Below are 22,936 nucleotides of genomic sequence, written 5' to 3'. Positions count from 1 at the left end.
CCAGAGGAAGCTGAGGAGGCATTCTGCACGTACCAGAAACATGAAGAAATAATTATTTTTAAAGCATTAAAATGATTTAAATACTTATCCATAAGCTAGAGGAGATGGGACAATCTGAAATACCATTCTGCATTAGTGAGCATTTCCAGTAAGTTCAGAGCAGTGCTATTTTAGCAATATTTATTAATTCATATTTTGAATAGTTTTTTTTTATTTTTGGAATATTTTTAGTTTCCATTATAATATATTTAAATTTTAGTAATCTAGTAATTGCTTTGTCATTCTTTATTAGTTATTGTTTTTATTTTTTTATATTTCTATTTATTTTCATTTTAGTATTTTTAGCGAATCAACTTGAAAGAAAATTAGAAATGAGCTGAAATAAGTTTAGGTTTTTGAAGAATATGTTTTTTATTTTATATTTTATTCATCTTGTTTCAATTAACAAAAAAATATTTGTATTAATTTTAGTTTTAGTTAAAAATAACAGCACTGGTTCAAAGTACCAACATGAAGAGAGTCTGGAAAACAGACTGGGATGTAATTATCCGTTTTTTGGCAGGTTTTCACGTTTTCATTTTCCCTTTTTGCTTTTATCAAATTAATCTAACATTTTGATATTTTCCCTACTAATGAACAAATCATAGGAAGTGTCATTAGATAAAAAGGTGATTTCTATTTAACATTTTAAGTGAAAACGCAATAGGTCCTGGACTCCTGGCAGCAATAATTAGTGTGCTGCCACCTAGTGATGAAACAAAAACACCTCAACAGCATAGGTCTTTTGAAATGGTAATAAAATCATCGGTCACAAACAAAACATTTATTTTATTACTTTATTAATCATTTTAAAGTTATTAAAGTTTAAAATCCTCTCGTAAATAATTGATCAGTTAGACTATCAGTCAGCATTGAGGCATAGGCATACTCCCTGCAGTACCCAGTGAGAAATGTGCTTGGTGGTGAAAAGATCAGCCTCAAACACCAGTCCAACACCCATAGCATTCCTCCTCATAGAGGTGGTGTAGACTGGAGTCCTCAGGGTGTTCTATAAAGGAAACCAAAAATACACATTGCTTACAGATTACAAGTATTTCCAGGCAGATATTCCAAGACATCATGATAAAAAATATTAGGCATCTTGCCTGGAGTTTGAGGCGGTGTGCTTCAATGGGAATGATTTTGAGAATGGGCAGTTGAGACACTAAAACTCTGGGTTTGCTGCGCACCAGACAGCCTTTTTCAATGTCCCAGTCTGCCCCCTCCAGATACAGGCCTGATACAAAACATCCTAACAGAAAAAAAAAAGACTGTGTTTTAACCTGTTCTTGAGTCTGTGTCCTCGTGTTAATTTATTTATGAGCAGGGTGTTGTGAGCTCTCACCCTGTCCTGGTGTCTCTTTGACCTCGTCCTCACTCCTGTAATGTGTAACCTGTGTGTAAAGAGTGGAGTGATCCAGAGGCCAGCCGTTCTTCCTGCAGGTGGCCTGGACCAGGGCCGTCAGGTATGATTCTGGGATATGCAAACCTGACAGCCACATTACACAGGGCTCTCCCTCATCCACCTACATAGATGAAAAACAATGAGAAAAAACATGTATTCATTCATTTAGTAAGTTAGTTAGTAGCCCATTTGATAAATTCAATTATACGTTCATTTACAGGACATGACCTATTTTAAAAAAAAACACCTCTGTTGTTCATCCTAGTGCACAGATCGACTACTGTTCAAATGTTTGGGGACAGTAAGATTTATTTTATTTTAAAATAAATTAATACTTTTATTCCAAAAAATTCTGTTCTTTTTTTTTTTTTTTATCAAAGAATCCTGAAAAAAATATTATCACAGTTTCCCAAAAAATATTATTAATGTTAATATAATACTGATAATATTAAGACATGTTTCATGAGCACCAAATCAGCATATTAGAATGATCTTTGAAGGATCATGTGACACTGAAGATTGGAGTAGTTGCTAAAAATTCAGCTTTGCCAACAAAGAAATAAATCACATTTTAACATATTAACAGACAAGTTATTTTAAACTGCAATAATATATTACTGTTTTACTCTATTTTTCATTAAATAACAGCATTGGTGAGAATAAGACACTTATTCTCCATATTCAAAAAATAAAATATTAAAAAAAAAATAATAATTAAAAAACCTTACCAACCCAAACAAAATGGCAGTGTATCAGCCATTTCGAATAATCAGGCAATTAATTGGTCTGTCACTATTACTGCTTTATCCTATTCTTGCTTATACATTTTAACAAAACTATTTTGTTAAAATGTAGCTTTTTGTTACTTACTGTCCTATTATTATAAATAATAGGACAGTAAATAACAACAAGCTAAGAGGGTGCCTTTCAAAAAATTAGGGCTGTCCTCGACTAAGGACTTTTCTGGTCGACTAGTAGTCGTTCATTTTAAACATTAGTTGACTAATCGCATGTTTATTAAAAAAACATTTAAATCATTATTATGAGCCTTTAATTGCCTACATAGCCTAATATTAGCTCAAGCACACACATAAAGCTTGCCACACAGCACACCGGCAAAAGTAATGATTATGAACGTGTCAGAGAAAAACAGTAAGAAGACTGCATTAACATTTTAATAATTTGATAAACTAGTAATTTCTTTTTTTTCGGAGATGAAGTCAGCGTCACTGACTCGTCATCTCCGCAGTAGTGGACACAGCATGTTTCATACAGATTACATAATCTGAGAATATTTGTTTTCCATTTGAATCGGTTCATTTGAAAGTAAACATTTAATTCTCTATAGATATATTTTAATGTCTGTATGGCAAAGATGTACACGGACTTTCACGCTCAAGTTCACAGACCGAGACGGCAGAAAGAACTTCCTGTTTGCTTTCATTATTTTACAAAAGCACGATTTGTTTTGATTGGGAGTGCACACAAATAAACGTAGAGTCTTTACAGATTTGAAAGATGTATTACTCTTATCTGTATGACCAAAAATTTGCAGTATTTTAAGAGCAAGTGAGCGCACCGGCGCCTCCATCTGTCCTGCAGACAGACACTTGAACAGCGTGCATTTCTTTAGGTTAACATTAGATTAAGCGGCCATGTAAAGTTGCTAATACTTTCATATTTCAGATGATAAGCCATATTTGAGGTCGATGAATGATGTCCAGCCTGATGCACTGTATTACCACAAAGAGCAGCCGTTAACGATCTGTTCGGACTGCGTGACTTCGCCTGTGGATTTTCTTTTTTTTTTGCGACTAATACAATTTTGGTCGACCAAGCCTCTTCTGGTCGACTAACGATTAGTCGACTATTAGGGGGCAGCCCTACAAAAAATACTGTCATATATGGTGTGATATTTGATTCGCACCCATGAGCTGTACTGTTCATGTCGCCTCTTGAAGTGGATCATCCAGTTTCCTAGAGACTTTAGAGTATCTGGTGCCAGTTTCCTCCAGATAACAGGAATCTGCCCATTAAACAGAGCTCTCGCCACCTCATCCAACTCGCTACTCATTCCAACCTCACCAGCCAGGGCCTTTAGACAGAAAACACACACACACATACATGGTCTGCTGTGAAACCTACCAATTTTAATGCACCATAATTAATTGTAAGTTAATTGTAAGCTGGAATAGTTTTTTGTCTCTTTGTCTTCGTCTCACTCACTCGCTGGAGCTCAGCCAGAGAACGGATCATCCTGAGGGTGAGTTTGTTAAAGCGTTCCAGCTCTTGTAGCAGCACTACAGATGTTGGAGAGATCTCCAGCCCCAACGTCTTGCGAATCACGTCCAAGTCAAACACTTCAGGTAGTTTGCTCTGAATGTCCCGTGCCACCTGACTGATGTACTCATCTCTGCTAATGCCGCCGCCAGAGTCACCTAAAGATTTGACATGCCAGTAAATATATTTATAGCATTTTAAAAATCACTGATATGTCAAATATATTAACTGTATGTATATTTAAATTTGTATATTTGTTATTATGTAGGCACAATGATCATAGTGATCATTTTCAGTATTGTAAAGCAATATAAACTAGGTACCTGTCTGTGGTTGTAGCTCAATAAGATGAGTCCATATGTCTCGGGCAGCCTGTGTGTAGTATCCGATCTCAGCATTAGGGTGTAAACCAAACACCTCTGCTGTGTTAGCAAGAGGCAGCGACTCTATCTCATCTGCAAAACGTGGAGAGTTTGAGTGTCTGTCAAATTCAAACCAGTCTTTCTGATGCTAGATTGTAGGAAGCAACATACCAACATAAACCTGCTTGGGTCCATCTGGAGGGATCTTGTAGTCCACATCTTCATTGTGGAAGAAATGGAAAGGCTGGAAGGTGTCAAAAATGAAGTCGCCCAGATACTCATCCATGTAAACTGTGAGGATCCTTCGATCAAAGCTATCAATAGCCCTGCCACCATACATCACCTGAGACAAACGAGACAACATACTTTACTATATTTGACAAATGTTCCAATTTTAATAGATTTTAAAATGTTATTTATTCCTGTGATGGCAGAAGCCATTAAATTTATTTCAATTGGAAACCTTTTTTATTTTATTTTTTCATTATTTTTGTGGAAACCATGATCAATTTTTAGGATTCTTTGATCAATAGGAAGTTTAAAAGAACAGCATTTATTTGGAATACAATCTTTTGTAGCAATATAAATGGCTTTTTTTTCTTAATCACTAGCATTTGACACAACAAATGACACAACTTAAATTAGTTTTTCTACCTCGCCAATTAGGTATTTGAGACTTCCCCATGGTATCATGGCATCTGCTTGAGTGTGCGCTTTGGTTAGATAGGTGTCCAAAATTTCCATACACACCTGTGAGACAATGAAACAACATAATTGAAAAGTGTCTTAAACTAACTTTAAACTACCTGAACATTTCAAGGACCTTTGGGTTGGAGGAGACTTACCAGGAAGTCAGACTCGTTGAAATCATAAGGCACATTCCAGCCGATCTTGCCATACTTGCGTCTTTCCTGAACCACAGCATGGAAGAAGGCCAGCACATAAACCAGACTGCGAAAGGCTGGGTGAGGACAGTTCATCACCTTATCATTAGGGATCTTAAAATACGTCGCCCTCATGTTCAGCTTCAGTCCATTTGGAGGTTCTGTCACAACCTGAAGGTGGCAAATGAGTTAACATGGAAATGGATATTCACACATTAAATGTTCACACATTACATGTGTCCTGACCTTAAAGGATTTCTGCAGGATGCCGATGGGAAAGTCTTTAATGGGCTCTGTGGTGAGCCATAGGCGGAAGTCTGGGTGGGGTTTAGTGATTCTTTCCAGTGCTTTCTCTAGATCCTTCAGCCATTTCACTAAAAGGTGACAGTTTTGCAGCATCAGCCACTGGCCTCGTGCCACTGCGGTTTCCAACAGTTGCAATGCAACCTGAAACACAAATTTCCTATTTGTACCTTTTTACAGATTGTCTTATAGAGTTCAAGGGTAGATTTCCCAAATACTGTATGTCTGTTATCACATTACTGGTGGTCAAGATGCAATGCACCACTGCAGTGCACTGTGCTGGTGTCAGATATATCATAACTATAACATATCGACCTGTAGCATATATCATGTAGCAGTATTTGTGGGAGTGCACGTTTACCTTCTCCTGTCCCTGCCCCATGGCAAGAAATTTGAGTCTGTTGGCCCCAAAACCAGAGCGTTTGGCTAACTTCATCAGATCACTGGCTGGTTCTGAGCCTGGACTCAGAATAAACACAATGGGAGAGTTTGGGGAGCTCTGGTCAAAGATGGCTTCAAAACTGATCACAGGGGGCTGCACATATCTGAGTGACACAGTAAAGAAGTGAGAAAGAGAAAGTTAGCACTTATTCTCCTAACAAATGCCACTGTATCTGATTGTCGTTCATGAAAAGCTTGTAATATGAACATTAAGGCTAGAATATATACCGCATGACTTTTGCCCTAGTTTTTGCTACAATTTGCACTCTGTAAGTCAGAGCCAGTCTGCAGATTTTGGGAAGTGGGAGTTGACAGATTGTACAGAAAATGGTGTAGTGAATTATGCACAGACTAAGATTCTTTTTTTTAGCTTAGTTCATACCAGTCGGAGGATATAAAACAAAGTTTGATATTTTCAACACATTGTTTTAATTTGTCATGCATTTACTAGCAACCAGGTGCATATTTCTGCACAAATTAGTATGATGCCCAGTTTTTCTCTATAACAATTTTACAAGTCAGCAAAAAGTTTTAAATGTTGTGCAGTGCATTCCACCCTTCAGTCTACATTTTGCCTCCAAAGTTCTTGCTAAAGTCTTATTTTTATAGTGCCTTTCCAAAAACCCAAGATTGATTTACAAAGTTAGATTAAAAAATAGACAAAATTAACAAAGAAATATAACCAAACTACTGAAGCTGAAGAGTAATATCTCTAAATTTAACAAATATAATCTTAAGAGGTCTTAAGAGGTTTTATCATATGCTGATATAAATAAGTGAATTTCTGTTTCCTCTTACTTTTCTCCCATGGTAAACGTGACGTAATCACTGACAGCACGATAGACTCGGTCCAACCTGAAGCAGCGGATCAGCAGAAGCTTCTGGAAGGGAGTGAGGTTGTCCTTGTACTTCATGGGGAAAGAAGCCTGCTCTGGAGCATCCAAATCGTACCACTGCAGCAGAAATAGAAAGACATAATGGGTCGGACTCAACAAGTGATAGTATCTCACCGTGGGTTCATCAGGTGTGTGTTTAGTGATTTCCACCACTCACTTTCATCCATTCCTCAGGATTCTTTTCTATATCGTCTGCTAAAGTTCCAAATTCATTAGGAAAGAGTTCCATAAGGCGCACTATATCCTCCCAGCCCTGATCAGGCAGCCAGTCGCACAGCTTCTTACGTTTGCTCTTTTCCAAAGAGAGGTTACCTGGAGAGAGAAGGCAGATTTGGTTTGTTTTTTGGTTTTATATTGTAAAAGAGGGAGAGAAGTCTTCCTGAAGCTTCTACCTTTGAGGAAGAACTCTAGTTCATCCTGGGGTGCTCGGCCCTCCCCCTGCTCAATCTTAATGGTCATGTTGAAGGAGAAGAGAAGTTTGTGTCTTTCAAACAGACCTAAACAACAATGCAAAAAGAAGTTTGGTTTATATTAATCAGATGGTATGCTCTTTAGCAGTTAATTACAGTATATAACAAAAAAGTTACTTAAAATTTCAATTTGTGATCAGAATTCTTTAGACTTTTAACCCATAAGAACCCACGGTGACACGGGTGTCACAAACACTGGTGATTATCTGGAAAGGTCTGTTTAAAGCATTATCCCTCACTTTCAACTCAGGAAGTCCCTAAGTGACATATAATGAACACCCAGGTTCAGTCATGTGACAATGTGTGCATTTTTGTTGCCATGGCAACATTTCCAAAATGCTGTTCTTTTTAGCACATGTTGCAGTGTCAGCAATTCTTAAAACACTTGTTTTTGTTACTAAAGGTATGTTTCAACCCATGCAACAATTCTAATATTTTAATAACATATCCTAGATTACTCTTAACCTGATTTTAATACATTTCTTGAACAAATTGATATAAAACAAGTTACAAAGATATTGTGGTGACATATATGTCACATCGGGCTATTAACCTTATAAAAGTAGGTGGAATTTTGATGTGACGTATTTGTCACATTAAAGGGATAGTTCACTCAAAAATGAAAATTTGATGTTTATCTGCTTACCCCAAGGGCATCCAAGATGTAGGTGACCTACTTCTTGGATGCCCTTGCGGTAAGCAGATAATCATCAAATTTTCATTTTTGGGTGAACTATCCCTTTAAGAAAAATGGTAATGAGCTGCTCAATTAATTTAGCTGATTCAATTATTTTAGTGTTATATATTTTCTGCTGCTCATTTCAAAGCGTATTTTAACAAATCTACGTGCACGTTTAACATGTTGACCTCCAGTGTGAGGTAGTTGTTTATTTTTATTCAGTTTGCACATTTTCGAGTTGTGAAAAAAACAAAATTCTGGTTAAACCATATACCTGAAAAAGTAGAATTTTGATATGTTACAAAAGAGTTGTTGTAAAACTTAATGGTCACAGTTATGTGGTTTTGAAATATGTTGTGGCAAAGCAAATCAAATACAAAAACTATTACTTCTGAAAAAGGTTTTTGTTTTATCTTCCCAGAAAAGTAATCATTTTGATATATGTTGTGGAAAAGCAAATAAACAGAAAAAAATTATCAAATGTATTTTTTTCAATTGAGAAATAAACGCCCAATGTAACATATATGTAACATGAAAAATTTATCATAAACGCCCAATGTGTCATATATGTAACATTACAGATCTTTCACAAGGAGGGGTTGTATTTCAAAAACAACTGCAGAAACTTGTTATAAGTGGTCCATTTGGTTTGTTTTATATGCCCAATATTTTCCTATAAGGAGAAATTGGTCCGGGTTCTAGACTCACCAGTACAGCCATAGTTATAGACATTCTGTGTAAGTGTATCCATGATGTTCTTCAGTCTAGTGGGCAGGATTGCGTTGGGCATAGACTTGGACAGTGAGAGGTCAAACACCTCTAAAAAGGAAGCAAGTGAATACTGGTACATGGTGTTGACCAGAGCCATCTCAGCCAGCACAAAGAACAAGACAGCTCCCCGCTTGGCAGCCGGACGGTAGCCGTCTCTCAGTGTCTCAATATCACTGGCTGTCTTTTCTGCCAGCTTCAGTTTTTCAAACACCTTTTGGAGTCAAATAATGATTGTTAAATTGTAAACTGCACATATCCTTTTTAGTTTAATTAATCAGTATGTACACTACCATTCAAAAGTTTGGAGACGGTACAATTAAAAAAAAGGAATGAATACTTTCATTAAGCAAGGATGTATCAAATTGATCAAAAGTCACAGTACTGTCTTTTATATGGCTACAAAAAAAATCCGATATCAAATAAATGCTGTTCTTTTGAAATTTCTATTTATCAACGAATCCTGACAAAATGTATAAGCACAAAAATATTAAGCAGTGCAACTGTTTCGACATTGATAATAATAAGAAATGTTTCACGAGCATTAAATCAGCATATTGGAATAATTTCTGAAAGATAGTGTTACACTGAAGACTGGAGCAATGTCTGCTGAGAATTCAACTTTGCCATCACATGAATAAATATGATTTTAAAATATATTGAATAGAAACATCGGTCAAATACAGTAAAGTATTTTTTTGCTGCTGTATGTTTGATCAAATAAATGCAGTCTTCATGAGACATCTTTCGAAAACAAAACAAAAATATTAACTAGCAGTTTACTAGTCTCTGTGATAAATACTTATGAAATAATTAATAGGCCATTATGCATGTGTGTGGTGTGCAATTAACTAACCTCACTGGCTTTGGTCTTGGTTTCTTCCAGAGTCTGTATGAGCTCTACGTTATCTAGCATGTTTCCTGTGGAGGTGGCCAGCTCTCTCAACAGCGAGTCCTCAAGGTCTTTCAGCAAACGTTTGTTCTCACTGGTCTCTTGAATAAGCCGCTCTCTCTGCTCTTCTTTGTCCTTCTGCTCAAATCCCACAATAACACTCAGCAGCTGGTCTTCCAGGCCCTTTAGGGTTACTGAAAAACAGTTTTAACAGAAAGATTAAATGAAAAGCGGTAAAGTCCCAGACTAAATGCATATTCACATCAAAGTCCGAAAAAATGCATCCTGACTCCTAAAAACTAGGTGATTTTTTAAAACCGTAATTAAAATAATGATCAAAAATGGGCACTGGACTTATTCATAAATACATCTGTGATAAATTGTGAGTGTTGTATACTTCCATTTGCATGGAGACCTGGTGTCAACCGGTTTGCTAAAAAATTTGCTCTCACCTGTGTAATTGATAACCATGGCCTTCCCAAATACTGCAGGAGAGAACTTGGGGTTTGCAAGTTTGGTATTGAGGTAAAGTTTAAAGTTGGGATCATAGTCAACTTCCTTATCACCAAGTACAACAACCTGACGTCCTTCTGGCCCTTTTACATTCTTCTCAAGGACGTTGTCAATAACTGGATCAATATATTCATCCACATCTTGGAAAAGGAAGGGGAAACCATACTTAATGGCTAACTCCAGCCCCTTCAAGAAGTCTGGGTCATTGAATGATGAGATCTGCAAATCAGAATATTGATTATAAAAAAAACAAGATTGATTACAGATAAACAAAACAGCCTTAAGTGATATAGTGACTTAAAACCTTCAGATTGTGCTTCTCTTCCTTCTTTTTGATCCAGTTGAGGGCTTGCTGCTGGGGGTCAATGCACAAGGGAAAGCGGCTGGATCTGGTGGTCAGGATGCCATTCTGCACTGAAAGTTCATCTGGAGGAAGACCTTCAGATCCCCATCTAAGAGAATGCACACAGTTTTTCCGTCATCACCAACAAATACACAATTGATATCCATTCTTCTATACATCACTTGGTGACTCACCTGCTGATCTCCACCTCATCAGTGAGCAGGTTTTCTATTCGGAAGGGTTGGCTCAGAGGAATGCCTCTCTCCAGAACGTCTGCCTGCCACACCTCATACACCATTTCATTGCGAAAGTCCCAGCTAAATGCTCCCTCGTAGCTGAGGAAGGCAGCACAGACCAGACAGTCTCCTAGAAGACGCACTCGCCGCTGCTGCAGCTCCTCCAGGTCCTCCGTCCAGCTACAAGCAGATAGACATACAGCACATGCCTAATGACTAAAATCTCATTTAGCTTGGAGAGAATAATTTAAGCCTTGATGTCAGGAATCTGTTCTTCTATGAGTCATTTGCATTCAGGTTTTTAGGATTCTAATGAGTAGGCTGACCGCTTGTTCTCTGATCCCAGGCCTGAGATGAGTTTGTCAGCAGCAATGAGTCTTCTCTCCATGACCTCGGCCTCCTCCTGAAGAAGTTGCTTTTCTGTCATGGCAGCCTCATATTTGTCTCCAAGAGTTCCAAGCTCTTTCTGGATGGCACTGAGCTCATTCTGGATTCGCTCCAGCTCACGTTTGCTCTGGAAGAAATTCCTCTCCAGACGAGCTACCTTTAAATGTAATTTTGTGATTTAATTTCTAAATGAGATGTAATAAACTTTACGGAACTGAAGTCATGCATTTATAGTCTCAGTTATATAAACATATCAGACCTTCTCTCTCTTGGGTTTGATGTCTCTAGCCACTTCACAGTAACCCATGACTGCCTCTACGAACCTTAGCATGCCAGAACCGGCTTTACTGATGGCTTGCATCTCCTCTAAACTGGTGTTAAGGTTCCTTAGGTAGCCTGGTTATATGGTAAGGAGAAGGTAATACAATAGATCATCACAATTTTCATGGGTGGGTTTACGTTGAAGACTAAAAAACCTCCTCGAGGCTTTGGGATCACAGAGTAGCATCAAGACGAGGAATACATAGGGTGATTTACCTTTGACAGTCTTGACTTGACTGGCAGTGATTGAGTCACAGTCCATTTCCATAAGTGAACGTAGGAAGTTGGCCTCTGAAATCATGCCCTTGGCTGTTTTCCAGCTGATCTCTTTATAGCCACGTATCACCAGGATGCACTCGCACACAACCTGCACCTGTTTGGGTGGCTTAGCAAATGATCTACAATACCACAAACAAGAGGGTGGAGAAGAGGATGAGCACAGAACCATACATGTAAATTATGTAGACTAGAAAAATACTTTGCCAATTTTAACCATTAACACTTTGCCTATTCTATTCCTATTATATATATAGTCCAGAAGCACAGTGGCCACCTGATTTCTGTGACATCAGATTTGTCCAGGTCTTGCAGGGCGAGGCGAGCGGCCTCTAAAGCAGGAAGAGCCTCTGCTAGAGAGCTCTCAGCATCCTTCTTTTCCACCACTATCACCTTATTCTGTTCCTCTATCTCTTTAGCCTTCTCCTCTGCCAGGGCTTTCTTCTCCTCCGCTGAAAGAGACAGAGTTTACAATCTATTTTTGACTTGATATAAATTACCCATAGTTCTTGTATGTGTTGTTGTACTAACCGACAGCAGTATTAGAGCAGATCTCTTCTAGAAGGATCTCACAGGCTGAAGTCTTCTCTGCCAGCACCACTTTCTGCTCAGCTAGCTTGATGTTGAGCTCTGCTAGCTGCTCACTTGCCTCCTTCAGCTTATCCAAACCTCCTTCTAGACGTTTATATTGTGCTGGATAGTGCATACAGATTACTGTTATTTTAGTATTATTTATATAATATTATAGTCCTTATTAATATTTGAAATTATATTTTATTTTTCCAATTTCAGTAATTTTTCTCTATTTTATTAGTTTCAGGTTATTTCATTTAGTTGCCACAGCAACATTTCTAATATTTATGTGTTATTTTAGTTTAGTTTTAATTAACAATAATGACACTGATACATATGCAGTATTATATTTCAAAATCACAGACAAATTTTTCCAAGCAGCTAAAGAGAAATTTGCTCTTACCCAGTATGTATTTATCTTTATCCTCCAGCAGGTTGGCGTAGGTGCTAATGAAGTCCAGGTAGTTTTTTGGGGTGACGTAGTTGCTGCGGCGGAGAGTCTGCTGGAACAGTTTACTATACTCGCCTACAGAGCTGTGCACCATGCATACATGAGCAATCACTGCCTCTGAATGACACTCTGGGATCATTGGATTCTCACCTGAAATGAGACACGATACTTAAACTAGCATGAATGAGGTGCACTGTTGTTGACTGGTGAAAAATAATAGTCATATCTATAAAGTACATTGAAATCTTTAGTCAAGACAAACCTAAGAAGGACTTGGCCACTGCATGTAGGGCCTGAGGGGGCCATGGGGAGAACCAGTCAATGCTTGTATTATTAACCAATCCTGATGCACAAAAACACACACAAGTGAAAAAACAAAGAACATATGAAACTCTGAAAGTACCAGTACGACTTAATTTTTGATACATTGTTCACATACCCGGGAAATTCCTACAACGTGTTCTGAGAGTGTCTCCAACAGGTGACATGGCCAGCACTATGTGCAAGTTGTTGGCACTCTTATTGACAAAGTATTGCCATACACTTTCTTTCGAAGGACCAGATCCATTTTTCATAGCCTCATCTCGCAGCTGGTTCAGGACTGATTCCTTCTCGTCATCAGGGAACAGTGCTGGAACCATCCCTGATAACACACAGTAATTGCTGTTAGCATTTCATTTTAATACAATCCATAAAACTGTGACAATTGTTCATGTGTACATCCAAAGGGATTCAAAGTAAACAAATTCCTTAACAAATGTGTATCTTACCTCATTAAACTTCATTAAGTCAGCTGTTTTAAATACCTGATGTAAGCATGTTGTTAATGAGCTCCAGAAAACCTTCCTCAGCCACATGGGCATCAGTAAACAGGAAGACCATTTTCTTATTCTCTATACCCAATTTAAGGTACAGAGTTTTTAGATCCTCACGGAAGTTAATCTCGGAGTATCCTCTACTAAGCGCAATTTCAAACACCTATAAACAAAGAGCATTAAAGGATTCACAGCATTCCTAAATTACCAAATAAGAAAGAATGAAGGGAACAAATTAGGTAATGTGAAAAAATACAGGAAAAATGACATAAATTTGCATTATAAAATATATGAAAAACGGTGGAAACAGTTTGAGCCGATGAATTACCTCATAACCTGCTGTGAAGGCAGCAAGCTTCGTAAGAGACTGTTTCCCTGAACCACCTACGCCAACCAGCAACGCATGATTACGGTCCATTCTGATGATGCGGTGAATGATGGTCAGGTGCTCCAGAGCATCATCAAAAAGCACCAAGTTCATTCTGGTATAATTTTCATTAAACTCCTCCAGGATCTCCTACAGGGGTCAGAGAAATAAAAGTGTTATAACCAATAATAAAAGCTTCGGCTTGCTAAGGCTGTTCATTCTTTCTGCTTTGGAAAAGGTGTGTACAAGTAATGCATGAATTGAAAAAATAAAATGTGTAAATTATAAAATCATCTTCCAAGTGCATGAATGTAAATGTAAATAAAATATAAAGACATATATGCACCTGGAACAGAGCTTTGGATGCATCATAGTCCAGTATATCCTCATAAACTCTTGGCTCAGACTTCAGAGCTGTTCTGTAGTCTCCAAACAGAATGGGGTCTCTCATGGCTGAATCGAGGTCTGATCTGAAGTGCTCTTCAATCAGATTCTTTATATGCCCCTGGACCTGTAGCGAGCAAAGTTGTGGCATGTTACAATAAGTGTGTAGTTTAAGATGGAGACAATTACAGGTTTTTGTAACATGCAATTTTAAAATAATTATTTAAAAATACTTTCTATAAATATTACAGATGCATTTATATATGGTATTTATAGAAGTTATTACATTATTATGAACTACAGGAAGCAAGCGTACCGTAATTTTGTCAGTTTCATTGATAAGTCTGTCATGGAAGACTCTTAAGTATTCATTTCTCCATACACGGACAAACTGGGTGACCGTACAGAACCTGGTGCGGGAGTTAACATACGCTTATTATTAAAATAAACATCACAAACTGGTCATAAAAGACACTGCATAGTGTTAAATAGTGAAGCATATTGGCATAGAGTATTAAATGGTATAGAGTGGTGTAGAGCAGTGTTTCTCAACCTATTTGAGGATTACATGCAAATGCCCCCAATAAAATAAAATATTAACAGAACTTTAACTACAATAAATCTATTAACTATAATATATTATTAACAGAAACTAAACAATACTTAAAAAATTGTTATTGAGAGTAAAAATAAATAAATGTGATTTCAGTTTACATCTTGATTGTGTTTTGATTAGCATTTTATGTATATTAGATTTTTTTTTCAATATATTAATAATAATATTAACATTTATTAAATTAGATTAATAACGACAACAACAACATTTATTATTATTATTTTATTTGAGTAGTGCAAACATTGAACTAAAAAGAACTTTGAATTATGAAACTCTTTACCTTTCAGGATTGGTCAACGTCAAGCCATGGTAGACTCTGGAGAGATCTCGCAGGTTAAAGATATAGTGAAACTTGGAAGGTGTTGGTGGTAGGTCCTTAATTATGGTTTTGTACAACTCCAGAGTACAGAAGGTTAACTTGTCACAGATGTTTTGAATGCATTCCTCAAAGGGCTAAAAATACAATAGTAAATTTTTTTATTAAAATCTTTCATTTCATTACTAAAACAAGGATCCAAATCAATACAATATGAGTGAAAAAGAATTGCAATATATTGATAGGATACGATTGTGTTGGCACAGGCCTAAAATTGACAGATAGAGACTTTTGAATGACTTTATGACAGCAATTGCCATTTGTTCTGATATTGGGAGCTGAATTATTTCTCACACCTTGGTGTGTCCTTTAAGAATAGAAGAGTAGATAAGATGCAGGGACTCCTCCTGAGGGAAGGGGATGTTGAAAACACTAAAAAGAGAGATGAATCGAGGATCCACTTCATTCCTACCGCCCCCAGCCTTTCCCATGGCTGCAATGAAGCCCAAGTCCTTTATGAGTTTATAGTTAAGCTCCTTTCCTCTGTCATACATGCCTCCCCTGTCCAACAGCAGCTTTAGGAGAGCTATAGGCTGCTGAGTGCCATATTCATCCACCTGAGATCAAACAAATGCGAATCCATGATGAGCAGTGAGGTGAAAGTTCAGTTTCTGATATGACTTATAGTATAAATCCATTCTTACCCTTGGCATGTTGAGGTCATCCATAAACACAAGGAGCCTTTTGCCCATTGGAGGACCATATGTGTCCTTGGTTCTCTTTTCAACACTTGCCTCAAGAGTCCTCTGCAGGTCCATAGATGTTGTTCTCGACGAGAAATTGATGATCATCATTATCTGGGAAAAGGTGCATCTTGTTATCCAGTGTATTAAGGTCAACTGGAGTGCATTATTTTTAATGCTTTAGCTTGTGTGATAGTCACGGCAATGGACTTACAGTTGAATCTGTATTAAGATTACTCAGGAAGTTCTGGATGGTGGCTGTTTTAGAGGTGCCAGACTCTCCAACCAGCACCACTGGCCTTTTCACCTTCACCATCTGTTCCAACAACCAATTAGCACGAGTGGTGTCCACTGTCGGGACTGATAGAGAGTAATGGATGAAACATAGCTTCAGTGAAGCATACTGAATAAAAAGAAATACACTACCAGTCAAAAGTTTGGAATCGTTAAGATGTTGTTTAATGATTTTAAAGAAGTCTCTAATGCATGTTGAAGACAGTTTTTGCTGCTTAAAATTTTATAGAAACCGTGATTTATTTTTTAAGATTCTTTGATTAAGAGAAAGTTCTATTTAGTCTAATTTTTGAAACACAAGTTTTTGGTAACATCATAAATGTCTTTGTCAATGTATTCAAATTTCAACAAAAACATTAAGCAAAAACTGTTCTATGTTTATCATAATAAGAAATGTTTCTTAAAATGATTTCTGAAGGATCACATAACACTGAGAACTGGAGTAATGGCTGCTGAAAATTATACTTTGCCATCACAGAAATAAATTACATTTTAAAATATATTAAAGTAGAGAACAGTTATTTTAAGTTGCAATTATATTTCATAGTGTTACTGTTTTACTGTATTTTGGTGGAGAGCATAAAAAAATATATTTTAAAAACATAAAAAATCTCAGTATTTCCAATCTTTTCACCAGTAGAGTAGATTAGTAGAAAGAAGGAAAAAAGTTTAGAAAAACGCAAAGAAGAAGCAAAGAGAAGTAAGCTGCTTTACCAAGGATGTCAATGAATTTCATATCAGGGTTATGAATGTATTTTGAGACCATGGAGCTCCAGGGAACCCACTTCTTTTGGGTTCCATCAAAATGAAAATCATAGAGAGTTGGCAAGTAAACTGAAAATTAAATGAAAGATTAAAAATAAATTAATTATACAGTTTCAGGTGTGGTAAGAAACACTTATATTTCCTTAATTCCTATTTAATTTAATTTAATTTCCTAAATAATTTGCTATTACCAAGCATGACAAAAAAATATCATTTTGGACCCTGCTTCACCTGGAATCTGTCCAGGGCCAGCAAGCACCTTCTCATCATGAACACTGTTCAGAGAGGACAACTTTTTTATAAACTCATCAAACTTCTGTCGGCCTTTGTCCAGAAGAGTAGCCCCAAGCGAACAGTAGAGTGCCTCTAGAAAATAACACTCCAGCTCCTCAGAAATGAAGTCCTCATTCTCCAGTAGAGACTCCAGCATCACAGTCAACTGCATCACCTGAAGGAAAAAAAGAGGATGGTGTTACATGCTATAAAGATCACTTACATTGTAGCGCTGTCCAGGTCTCTACTGACTCGCTCACCATGTTTAAATCCGTCTGTGGGATCACAGTCTTCAGTTTCTCTGTCTGTTTTCCATCAACTATACCATCCACTATCATATCAATGGCACTTGGTACATACTTTTCAAACAGTTTGCGGAGATCTGTTTGTTCCTGTTGACACAGCAAAAGCACGTTGAAAATATAATCTTGAATATCACTAATATATAAAAAATGCAACTCTCAACCTTCTTGCTTGAAGAAAGGGCAGTGGAAATTGTGAGGCTAAGTTAAGGGCAGCGTAGAAATACTCTTACTTTGAGAGCTCTGCTGTTGACCCATTTTTCCCAGTAGGGAGCATAGCGAAGGTTTTTGGGGTCCACAAACACCATTCCACAACGAGAAACGGTAGCAGGTGAGGCATACTGCAGGTCTCCAACCTAAAACACATCACATATGTTTGCAAGCCTACAACAGTTACATTGAGTTCTTTAACTTTGACAAAATGAAGAGTTTACGTGATACCTCAAAGAGCAGAGCACAGTGGCTCTGTAGGCGAATTCGCTCTCCATTAGCCAGTGTGAGAAGCTTGTTATCATCCATAACTGAATTCATGTTCTCCACCCATAGAGCATCCACATCTCCATCAAACAGGATATACCTGTGAAGCCAAGCCAGGGTTATGGTAGAATTCTGTTCAGTTACATGCCTTTGATTTAAAATAGATGTACTGTAGATGAATTGTTCATTATAAGCCTTGACTTTCACCTCCTTTCTTTTTTGTCTGTGGGTTTATTGATGTCACGGAATATGTTAGATAGTATCCCATCAGTCCAATCTCGGGTGACCGGATCCAGGATTCCATACAGCTCAATCACACTCATCGCTTTAGGGTTCAGGCTGTACATTTTGGTCAGCAGGCCCAACCTACAGATAAAATTTAACAGTTATGTGTACTTGCCTGGGAGAACAACTTGTTTGTGAACATGTAGCAGAATTTCTAGGCATTCTGTGTATTTACTAAATATATATATATATATATATATATATATATATATATTGTTATGAGTAGACAAAGACCTGGTCTGTGATTGACAGAGTGTGTTGATCACCACAGATTTCCCTCCTCCCGTCGGTCCAACCACCATGGTTGTGTGTCTGGTCATCATGGTCTCATACATTTGCACCACTTTGTCCACCTACATTCACAAAGTCATGAATCAGTACACTCAATCATTACAATCCATTGAGAATGAGTTTTGAAGGGAAGAATCACCTGGTTGGGCAACACAATATATTTATTTTCCTGCAAGGTGGCCTCTACAGCATCATTAAAGCTGGGGTAACGCACACGTGGGCAGTCGAGCCCGGGGAACAGATCTGAGATAAGGCCCAAAAACAGAGGAACGTCCTCAAATACAAACTTGGGCAGGTTCATATCTCGAAGAGCCCTCATTAAAACGACATCCTAGTGGGAGTAAAGAAAGGAGAAAAGGAGAGAAAGAAAACAGGGGTAAATTTGTGACTGCAGTTCACTGAGGAGGAGAGGATGATGCAGAGAGATCAGTACCTCACTGAGATCAGGTGAACCTCTCTTCAGCTCCCCTGCCATTACTAACACTGACTTCAGGGCTCTAAGCCCAAAGTCATAGTGTGACTGTTTAGACAGCTGCTCCCGTGCTAGTTTGTACAGCACTGTCATCTTCTTTGCCAAAACCTGCAAGTAAATCATTTATGAAATTAGTTTTCTGTTTGCCTCTTTACACAATTAAAACCACTGAGGACGGTTGTTCAATGTTCATGTGCATGTTTTTGATAAAAAAAATGTTTTTAATTATTTTTATTTTTAATTTATTCTATATTTATATTTATTCTAATTAGTAATGCTTTTGTGAGATTCTATTGATCCATCTTAGAAAAATAATCTATTAATTTGTATACCCGTATAAATGTCTGACAGCTTTGTATTGCTGTTTTTACACACAAAATAGGCAACAAAACACACATATTAGTTTCTTTTTCTTTACAAAGACATATATTTTAAAGTGATAGTTCACCCTAAATTTAAAATTATGTCATGAATTTTTCTCCCCTATGTCATTCCAAAGCCTTAAGACTTTTATCTTTTTAATATAACCTTTTTGAAACATTCAAGTGTTGATTGCATGTACTTTTAATGGAGTCACCGAAATCTCTTAGGTTTCATTAAAAATATATGCAAAGTTCTGTCATGAAACTCTAGATGGCACAAGCTGATGGGTCCTTAATGTAAAGTGATGAGATTCTAAGCATTAAAAGACTTGGCACAAGCTGATTGGTTCTTGTTCTTGCATATGCAGCCAATGAGCTTGCTGCTTAATATTTAAATGGTTGGTTAGCATTCACTTAAGCATTTTTCAGGGTGCTTTTAGAGTTCCTCTGTAAAGATCTGCTACGACCCATAGGAAAAATGTATTGCTCAGTGGTTGCTTTTCCTAAGCTCTGGAGACTTAGATGAGATTCTCATATATTTCTCATTTTAGTCTCAACAGTGTCTCAGATGTTTCTCCTAAAATGCCTTAGGTGAAACAGAAGTAGACACAAATGAGACATGAGAAAGTTCTGAAAGAAAGGATCCAAAATGACAATGGGAGAGAAACGTGTGAGAAACATGGGAGATCTCTTTATTGTCTTGCTGTAATCTCTTGCAAGACTCCATAAAAACGTGTTACTGCTCAGAGGTTACTTTTTATTTTTGATTGCAATGGGGTTTTTCTCCTTTAATGATCAGGACAGTAGGAGTAGAGGTACTGCAAGATGGAGGCGCCCTTGCTCCAAAAGCCATAACAACAAAACCTTTTTACTTTAAAATGGTTACATTAATCATGTTTGTTATATATTTTTTAATCAAAGTGGAAATCACTTTACTAAATAATGTAAACTTAACTGACTGCTTCACTTCCACTTTAAAGGTCTCTGCACACTGAGTCCGAAATTTTCGCATGCGTTTTTTCGCATTCGCAATCTTAAAAATTCGTCACGCACACTGCACACTGAGTCCGATGCGTTTTAATTAATCCGTTGCGAAAAAAATCGCAAAACTATACAAAATGTCTTTAAGTAGTGAGGATGATTTTGTTGTCCTCTCTCTTTTTAAAAAAAGAAAAAGAAAATATTGGGTCCATCCAATCCTTAGATTGCACAGAGAGGAAGGTTCCACCTCCTTATCAAAGAGCTGTGGGATTATCTCGAGAGATTCAAAGTTTATTTCAGGATGTCAATGCCTCAGTTTGAGACTTTGCTAGCGATACAGAATCCACATAATAAAAAGAAGAGCACCAATGAAGACCACCAATTTCCGTGAACCAATTTATCCTGAACGGAGACTGTCTGAGGTATGGACACACACACACACACACACACACCGAACTGCGGCATCGGAAAGGTGCGCGCCAGGCATAAAAAATAGGCTACAGCAGTTCTTTATATTCTGTATTCAGCTATTTGTTTGTCATAAAATGCTCTGTGCTGCAAGACGAAGTGTATTCATTTGTCTGACACTAATTTGGATTTTGGCTTTCGCTTGTACGGTGGCTCTGAATGGTCAAAACACCTTCTCAAAGCATCTCAAAATGCTTTATACGGATGCGAAAAACGCAAAAAATCGAACCCGATACGAATTTTTTTTGACGGACGAAAATTTCGGAGGCAGTGTGCAAACGTGATTGACAAAACGTGAGGTCGTATTTAATTTTCAACGTGCGAAAATTTTGGACGAAAAATTCGGACTCAGTGTGCAATGGCCTTAACTCTGAATTTATGATTTCCCCCCTATATTTAGTGCCTTTCAAGTACTTGACTTGATGCACACTTTGTAAAGTTGTTGAGATCTTTTCTAAAGCTTTACAGAAGATAAATATGAGACCCCCAGATTATTTAACTAAAGAGAAAAATCTAGCACAGTGCGTGATGTTGTTGAGATCTTTTCTAAAGCTTTCAAAGAGACAAATGTGAGAGATCCAGAGTCTGTAGCTAAGGAGAAATTTCTGAGCACAGTGTGTGATGTTGTTAAGATCTCTTCTAAACTTTTGAGGAGACAAATCTGAGACCACCAGAATCTTTAGACTAGGAGAAATATCTGAGCACAGTGTATGATGTTGTTGAGATCTCTTCTAAAACTTTAAAGGAGACAAATGTGAGACCACCAGAGTCTTTAGACTAGGAGAAATGTCTGAGCACAGTGTGTGATTTTGTTGAGATCTCTTCTAAAACTTTAAAGGAGACAAATGTGAGACCACCAGAGTCTTTAGACTAGGAGAAATGTCTGAGCACAGTGTGTGATTTTGTTGAGATCTCTTCCTAAGCTTTAAAGGAGACAAATGTGAGACCACCAGAGTCTGTAGCTAAGGAGACAAATTTGAGCACAGTGTGTGATGTTGCTGAGATCTCTTTTAAAGCTTTAAAGGAGACCATTGTGAGAGTGTTAAAGTTTTTGTCTCAGAAGACAAGTTTGAGAAGCAGGAGATACAAGCAAAAATCTCCATTCGATCTTAAAGTAACCTCATTTCTGTCTAGGAGTAATGAGATGCTAAAGAGATCTCACTTTTGATTTTTCTTTCCTATGGGGGGTTACAATATGCTATTTGTGCAGCAGCGTCATGTCATATTGTCATGATAGAACTTCATTAATGTTTTGATGATGAACAAAAGACTTATGGTTTGGAGTGGCTTGTGGGCTGAGTAAAAGATGACTGAATTTTTCTACTTCATTTAATCTACTGAAAGCCCAGCCCTTATTTTCACAAAGAAGGAGTCCCCACCTTAGCCACGAGGAAGCCTTCAGAGAAGAGCATGATTTCACAGATCTGCTGCAGGTCCGGTACAATGACTACCACTGGTCTGAATAAAGCTTTCACTGACTCTGGAAGTTCTGTGCGGCCAGCATAACCAGGGTTCATCGTGATGAAGATCCCAATACGGCTATCCAGACTGATTTCTTGACCTTCAAACTAACAACACAAAAGCACAAGACACTCAGAGCCTAAAATAATTACAACAATTATCTTTCAGTATTTGAATAGTGGCTCAGGAAAATTATTCCTTTAACAAACTCACATGAAACCTCTTGAGGTGCAGCATTAGAGCGTTTCGGATGGTTTGGATCTGGGAGGAGATGACTGACAGCACTGAGGCGTCAATGCGATTGAACTCATCAAAACAGCCCCAGGCTCCACACTGAGCTAAACCAGAGAGGATTTTCCCAACAGCCTAGAGGATAAGAAATCAAAATCTAATTTAATAACATGCATTTAAATGATCGGGAAGTGACATTAAAGACATCTAAACTTTAACAAAATATTCCTATTTCAAATAAATACTGCTCATTTGAACTTCCTATTTATCAAAGAATTCTGGAAAACAAAAATGTGTCACTGCTTCCACAAGAATACAAAGCAGCACATCTCTTACCATGTAGTCCATGCCCTCTCCACAGTTGGTGACCACACACAAAAGCCCCAAAGCTTTAGCCAGATCTTTAGTGGATTCAGTTTTCCCTGTACCCGCAGGACCGGCTGGTGCTCCACCCAGGAACATAGACAAGGCCTGACAATACATGATACCATGTATTAATTAGAAATGTACACAG

The 22,936-nt window shown here is 37.6% G+C and overlaps 1 protein-coding gene across 1 annotated transcript in view; it reads right to left on the bottom strand.

The window, feature by feature from the left end:
• Positions 1-833: 833 nt before the first annotated feature.
• LOC306869656 (dynein axonemal heavy chain 10-like) overlaps positions 834-22,936 on the bottom strand; it is a gene marked incomplete at its 5' end in the record, with an annotated part of 35,180 nt that continues 13,077 nt past the window's right edge. Inside the window, 47 exon segments of the mRNA XM_079416506.1 lie at positions 834-1,048; positions 1,146-1,291; positions 1,385-1,565; positions 3,372-3,539; positions 3,671-3,882; positions 4,048-4,179; positions 4,258-4,429; positions 4,741-4,836; positions 4,932-5,141; positions 5,217-5,417; positions 5,635-5,818; positions 6,513-6,667; positions 6,768-6,922; positions 7,003-7,107; positions 8,468-8,741; positions 9,384-9,613; positions 9,872-10,151; positions 10,237-10,384; positions 10,470-10,691; positions 10,838-11,055; positions 11,158-11,294; positions 11,436-11,617; positions 11,773-11,947; positions 12,027-12,188; positions 12,472-12,669; positions 12,782-12,862; positions 12,959-13,162; positions 13,326-13,497; positions 13,663-13,851; positions 14,048-14,212; positions 14,402-14,495; positions 14,982-15,154; positions 15,374-15,634; positions 15,722-15,874; positions 15,975-16,120; positions 16,769-16,888; positions 17,051-17,267; positions 17,353-17,484; positions 17,628-17,750; positions 17,836-17,971; positions 18,079-18,237; positions 18,391-18,509; positions 18,587-18,778; positions 18,881-19,027; positions 22,110-22,298; positions 22,405-22,557; positions 22,759-22,893. Of these exon segments, the coding sequence (XP_079272632.1) occupies positions 902-1,048; positions 1,146-1,291; positions 1,385-1,565; positions 3,372-3,539; positions 3,671-3,882; positions 4,048-4,179; positions 4,258-4,429; positions 4,741-4,836; positions 4,932-5,141; positions 5,217-5,417; positions 5,635-5,818; positions 6,513-6,667; positions 6,768-6,922; positions 7,003-7,107; positions 8,468-8,741; positions 9,384-9,613; positions 9,872-10,151; positions 10,237-10,384; positions 10,470-10,691; positions 10,838-11,055; positions 11,158-11,294; positions 11,436-11,617; positions 11,773-11,947; positions 12,027-12,188; positions 12,472-12,669; positions 12,782-12,862; positions 12,959-13,162; positions 13,326-13,497; positions 13,663-13,851; positions 14,048-14,212; positions 14,402-14,495; positions 14,982-15,154; positions 15,374-15,634; positions 15,722-15,874; positions 15,975-16,120; positions 16,769-16,888; positions 17,051-17,267; positions 17,353-17,484; positions 17,628-17,750; positions 17,836-17,971; positions 18,079-18,237; positions 18,391-18,509; positions 18,587-18,778; positions 18,881-19,027; positions 22,110-22,298; positions 22,405-22,557; positions 22,759-22,893 (7,950 nt within the window). The 3' untranslated portion in view covers positions 834-901.

The sequence above is a fragment of the Barbus barbus genome (genome assembly GCF_936440315.1).
Source record: "Barbus barbus genome assembly, chromosome: 5".
NCBI classification, from domain to species: Eukaryota; Metazoa; Chordata; class Actinopteri; order Cypriniformes; family Cyprinidae; genus Barbus; species Barbus barbus.
The sequence above is the reverse complement of the archived record's forward strand: the minus strand, read 5'-3'. Positions and strand labels throughout refer to the sequence as shown.